This window comes from Montipora foliosa, chromosome 4 (assembly GCF_036669935.1).
Source record: "Montipora foliosa isolate CH-2021 chromosome 4, ASM3666993v2, whole genome shotgun sequence".
Classification (NCBI taxonomy): Eukaryota; Metazoa; Cnidaria; class Anthozoa; order Scleractinia; family Acroporidae; genus Montipora; species Montipora foliosa.
Genome location: NC_090872.1, coordinates 11,609,114 through 11,615,441, shown reverse-complemented (window position 1 = coordinate 11,615,441; position 6,328 = coordinate 11,609,114). Strand labels below are relative to the sequence as shown.

Below are 6,328 nucleotides of genomic sequence, written 5' to 3'. Positions count from 1 at the left end.
CGACTCAGAACAAGGACCAGAATCAGACCCTAGCTACAAGCCCCAACAAACCGACACCTGGGACCAGCCATCAACCGAAAGAACAGCGAACTACACCTGTTGCTGTTATTGTCCAACAACGACCCAAAAGAACCATCAAGGAACCTCCTTATCTTAAGGACTATGCTCACTAGGATTCTAGGGACTTTTTTTAAATCTATTGTTCGTTGGTCAATGGAGACCGAACCTGACATGAACATTATGATTGATTATTGCTAAAGACACTGATACACTAATCATTCAACATTGATTGGAGGAATATGATGACTCCCGTGTTGATTTATTTTATTTCTTTTTTTCGTTTTTCATTTTTTTTATTTCTTGTTGTTTTCATTCCAAAGAAAGGGGAATGTTACGTGCATTAACATGAGGTTAGCGTTTTTGTGTTGTGCTAACTTAATTAAATATAAATATACATTCTGCCTCGTGAGTTTGTTATTCTCGTTAACCAGCGATGGAAAGTCATTGCAACGCGAATGGCGTTTTAGTGCATCTTATGTTGTTTGTTTCAATAAAATGTTTCGCTGGAAAAGGATTCTGTGATATTTTCTGCCTTTGTGAATTATAATATCATGTTGTGTATTGAATTTTCGAGCTAAGGTTGAAACGTGATAGGGAAGGATATTTTTAGTATAACTCTGTAAGCAGGAAAGGTTTCATGAAAATAAACAGGTCTGTTGGAAGCGTGCTTGAGTTTCAACAAAATGAGCCCCAAAATCAGCAAAAAATTGTGACGCCGGTGAATGATAAAGTAGCTGCTATTTCCAAAATGATGGAATTACCTGGTGATAAATAACCTCGTCTTGGAGAGTAAATTTTTGACTTTGCAGAAACAATGGTGGGCGATTGTGATCTTTGTTTTGAATTCGCTCATTTATTGTCAAACTTTATAACACTTGACAGAAAAAGAAACTTACGAAAACCCGGTATTTTGCCATCATTTGACACAGATGCTTCACTGTTTGGCATGTAAACATGCCGCGGTAACTTACTAGTAATCACGGCGCCCGCTGAATTCCGGCGATGTCACTTTCGATTTTGCGATTTATTTGTGCAGCCAAAACGTAAAAAAAGGTAAAGTCATTTGACACAGATGCTTCACTGTTTGGCAAGTAAACATGCCGCGGTAACTTACTAGTAATCACGGCGCCCGCTGAATTCCGGCGATGTCACTTTCGATTTTGCGATTTATTTGTGCAGCCAAAACGTAAAAAAAAGGTAAAGTCACTGCTTACGAGCCAGAAGGCCCATCAGGCCGGCGCTTATCTCCGGCTTCATTAGCATTAAGCGACTAGGAGTATTTATACTCCCCCCTGAATGGGATGCTAGTCCATCGCAGGGTTACCCCAAGCATTACGCCGGTACCCAATTATACACCTGGGTGGAGAGAGGCACCGTGAGAGTAAAGTGTCTTGCCCAAGAACACAACGCAATGTCCCCGGTCAGGCCCCGAACCCGGACCACTCGATCCGGAGTCGAGCGCACTAACCATGAGGCCACCGCGCCTCCCATAACAGCCAAAACGTACAATAACAAAATTGAACGTAGCAAAAATCTCCCAAAATGTTTGTCGCTGATCGTAACTGTTTGTATTCTATATTCACGGTTCAAAATTAATGTTGTTTTCATGTCGTAAATATGTTATTCTCGAGCGACCGTCCTGGAAACTTCCTTCTGCTCTTTCTAAAAACTGTGTATTAATATTTATTTACTTTTGCATCAATATTTGTTTTTGCATAAAGCAAGCTAACAAAATCTGTACCTTGCTAAGTTCGCATTTGTTAGCGTTAATAGTATTTTCGGTCCAATGCTTCTGTTTTACGAAGGCGTATATGTTTTTGGTCATCCATCCAGACACTAATCCCGCAGGAGAGAGCTTAACTTTAGTAAACTTTAGTATTACAAAGCTGTCAGATGCTCAGAGGGCACGCTTAAACTTGTTGTGAAAAGAAGTCAGCCCAGAAGCCAATGTTTCTCACTTCCCATTTATTTTCTTCAATCTTTCTGGGTTCAGTACTTTGCTAGTAACCACATGTCTTCTCAGGCTATTTACCCAAGGCTTCTACCATGGCACTACAATGATAGACAATACCAAAACAATATCGTGCACTGTTAGAGCTACATATTACGCAAGGCCTCTGCTGGTATGACTTCTGGGTGACCCCTTAAATGGTCTTAATGACGCCCCAACTTGAAAAAATTGTCTGGAACGGTGCGCGTACCACAGGCAACCCAGTGTACCCTCAGGGAGGGTCTAGTTACAAAAGTACCGCATATAATTAGAAAAGTAGTGCGTATAATATGAAAGGCACCGCATATAATGTGAGATGCACCACATATAACGTAAAATACGCCGCATATAATTAAAGAGGTTGACATAAGACAGTGTTGGCGTTCCATATTGAACCCAATGTTTCGGATGGAAAGAACAAAATGAAACACATGGAGACGCCGAGCCGAACTCCACGTAAAAATGTCGAGCCACATAACATCGTGTCTTGGAACAGAATATCCAAGTGCATTGAGGACACACCCAAATACAGGCGGTCGAGTAGGATTGCACACTCAAAATATTTACCAGAACACGAAACATAAATAAGGCCATCGCCAGCAAATATAGCATTCACAAATACGGAGAATGCAACAATCAGTTCTGGTGAACTGTAGTTAACTTGTGCAGCCATAACAAAACGCACCCAATAACATAACAGGGGCGTAACAGAAGAATATAAAGGCTCACAACAAAATATCAAAAGAATGGCGAGGCACGTACAAAAGATTGAGGCTGGTGTAAACGAGGGTTGTAGCTAAGCTCAAGGCCCTCTAAAATTGCTCCTCTAAGGCTACGATAGAATTTTCCCTGGTCCCCAAGGTGAAGATGCACACCATCACGAACGTATATATTTTTAGAAGGGCGCCAAAAACCTCTATGGCCCCAGAAATGAGCGTTAAGGTACCGGCTCTAAAACTACCCGAAGGTATTTGGTGAACAGCTTGACCTTACGATTAAAAGCGGACTGTCCCTGGCGCATGATAGTCTGGTTAACATGATATCAATCGTGCAGGAGCCCAACAAAATCGTCGAGCCAACACGTAACGCTGTTTCGCTTGTTAAATCGCTGGAACCTGGATAATGACAATGTCGGGTTTAATGCAAATCGTGCTGAACCGTTTTGGTAACCATGCGGCTCCCAATACCGTGCCATTTGATAACAGCCAAATGCGTAAGGTGAAAATCAACGCTAAAATGTCATGAAATGTTGGGGAGAACCCAATTATATCTGTTTATCTGTTTTATCTTTATATCTGTCTATCTGTTTTCCATTATATCGATGTTTTCCAATGTTTTCCAATTATTTGATCTACCGACAAACGAGTGTAAATGAAGCTGGATGCTTGGATAAAAAGTGAACGAGAGGAATTTTCCCAGCCGAAAGGACATTTTTGCCGGCCAGATAATCCACTTTCCTCGAATTATCAGCCAAAAATTCAAGTTACGTCAAGGATTTCCCATTTTAACCGATTATTGTTAACTTTGGAATATCCCCAAAGGTTTTGGAGCGTGGTTTGACCTTAAAAATTGGTCCTTAATTTCACCATAGTGATATGTAACCATGTAATATAAAAACCTTTTAAGTCCAATAAAAGATTGACAAGTGGCGTTTATTCGAAATTAAGGAACTTAAATTGAGGGATGTCCCCGATCAGTATCAGAGGTTTTGATATATTAAAAGCACTAGTGTAAATAGCCATGCAGAAAATACCATTAACTGATCGGACACCCGAGAACTAGTCAACAGAAAACGCCATCAAGATCTGACATTCGAGATCTAGAAGAGTCAACACAGACGGTAAAAGAATTCGAAGATAAAACCATATAGGATTACTATTATTTCAAGTTTCAAACGAGAAAGGAAGAAGAGAAAATTATCAGCTCTCCCGTTCGAAACCTAAGCCAGGCCAGCATGCTTAAAAACTGCGGTACGGACAAATTGAATAATTTATCTTTCGTGAATGGATCTTCCAATGTCGCGGGAGTCGGACTGACAAAGGAAGAGAAGGCCATTTTAATAGCAACCTATTACATCGTACTCATTGTCGCGTTGATTGGAAACGTTCTAATCATCCTGGTGTTTTCCAAGTACAAGCCACTTCGAACATCAATCAATTATTTCGTGGTCAATATGGCCGTCTCCGATCTCTTCACTCCCTTGACCATCATGCCCTTTACAATTGCACAGACACTATCTTCAGGTCCCTTTCCTTCCCGGCTTCAGCCGGAATTTGCAAATATCATTTGCAAACTTTGCTATTTTCTTGCTGATGTTTCTGTGCTGGTCTCCATCCAGAGCCTTATGCTGATTTCAGTGGACAGGCTGATTGCTGTTGTCTTCCCCTTAAAGATAAAACTCATCTCGCGGAAAGTGCGTTTAGTCTGCATCCTGGTTTCGTGGATTGTGGCCATAGCTGCTCATGGTCATTACCTTCACATACTCCGTGTTTCCTCCTATGGTTATTGCTGCTTCAAAGCCAACTGGACTACGGAAACCAACAATACATATAAGACAGCCATGTTCATCGTATTCTACCTGGTACCAGTGTGTTTGTTGACTATCATATACAGCACCATAGCTTGGACTCTAAAACGAAGACAAAATGAAAGGAGAAATATGTCCGAATGTAAGAGATCTCGAGGCCCTGCAAACAACAGACAGGTAGTCAGATTGTCAATAGCCATATTAGCTGCTTTTACTGTCTGTATTGGCCCATTGTTTGTTTGCGCTTTTATCATCATATTTAAGTTTCATGGGGAGCTTCCCTCTGCAATCGGTGATAAAATTCCCCAAGTCATTGTATTCATCATAAGAAAGCTGTTGCTTCATTCGTGGGGAGCCCTAAATCCCTGCATCTGCTTTGCTTTTAGTGAAAACTACCGAACAGGTTTCAAACATTTAGTCTTTGGCCGCCGTCGAGTTGGCAGAACAGCCTTTCCACAACTGGTGAGCATCATGAACATGACATTCTTTAGGCGAAGAACAAAAAGGAGTTCAAGCTTTGATCACGTCAGCATGAAGAGTATCATTGAAGCTCAACAAGAAACTGAGGTTTAAACGTGTGGGAGCAGAGAAAGTGCAAGGTCAAAAACAAAAAAATACTACCGAAAAACAAAAAGAAAAACCTATGAATGAAGAAATAGGTCGTGAGGAGAATGCCAGTCTTCTCTAAATCAAGTATACTATAGCTTACAAGGGTAAAGAAACTTTTCAAACAGCGATGTAGGTTTACTGGGTTTTGAATCTCGGACGGTTTGTTGTAATTTGTTGTACGTAGAGATCTGTAGCGGTGTGTAAGTAAGATGTATTGATTTCATATTTCAGTCGCCTTCTGCGGCTTTTTAAAGAAAGGACACTTTATGAAAGTCAGCTACAAGTAAACATTGCTGATCAGTAGAAAATAAAGCTGTTTCGTCTTATATTTTGATCCAAGACGCTAAAATTAAAATGCCGTTGTGATGATGATAATAACGAAAGAACAAGGACAACGACTGAAATCAGATCAAGGGCAACGACTGACATTATTGCAGTAGCCATTAATGTAGAAAGAACTACCATAACCTCCCAAAGCATTGCCCTGACTCTTAGATTTCTCTCCTCTCTGGAGCATGCTCATCGAGTACTACATTAATACATGCTTAATAAAATGCCGGAATTTATCTGATCAAAGGTTCATCCATGGGTTTGATTTTGGGCTTGTTCCTAATTTTTGAGCTTCTTTTAGTGAAAATTGTGACTGTTGATGATACAAATGAAAATTTTCCGCGTAAACATTCTGGATATATTTCAAGCGCTTTTCAGTAACGAAAGCACACCGGCGAGGACGAATTAATTCTAATTTTATCTCCTAGTGACCAATGTTCCAAAGTCTTTGCTGGATAGTTTGACTGAAGTTGCATCGAACAAACGAACAACAGCAATCATACAAAAAACTTAACTTGCAATTTTTTTGTCCGTTGCGCTATCGTTAAAACGGTCATCAACGTAGCTTTGTCACACCTTGGTTGGGTACATGCGAAACGTAATACTGCTTTGATAATAATTAAGACAACCAGGGATGGACAAATTGCTGATGACACAATATACATAAATTATTAAGAGGCTAGCTCTTTGAGCTTTATGTTGTTTTTTGATCCATATGACAAAGTTCAGCGTTGCTATATACAAAGAATCGAAAAGAAAACTATTTACTTTTTGCGAGTCTATATTAGAGTTCCATAAAAAGTCTCGTAAGG

At 40.2% G+C, this 6,328-nt stretch overlaps 1 protein-coding gene across 1 annotated transcript; it reads left to right on the top strand.

Annotated features, from left to right (window-relative positions):
* Window positions 1–4,004: 4,004 nt before the first annotated feature.
* Window positions 4,005–5,150, top strand: LOC138001012 (neuropeptide FF receptor 1-like). The gene has a single exon (XM_068847681.1). The coding sequence runs from the start codon at window positions 4,005–4,007 to the stop codon at window positions 5,148–5,150; it is 1,146 nt and encodes a 381-aa protein (XP_068703782.1).
* The last annotated feature ends 1,178 nt before the right edge of the window (window positions 5,151–6,328 follow it).

Excerpts from the sequence above, each read along its gene's own strand:
- LOC138001012 (XM_068847681.1), top strand. The coding sequence starts at position 4,005 with ATGCTTAAAAACTGCGGTACGGACAAATTGAATAATTTATCTTTCGTG.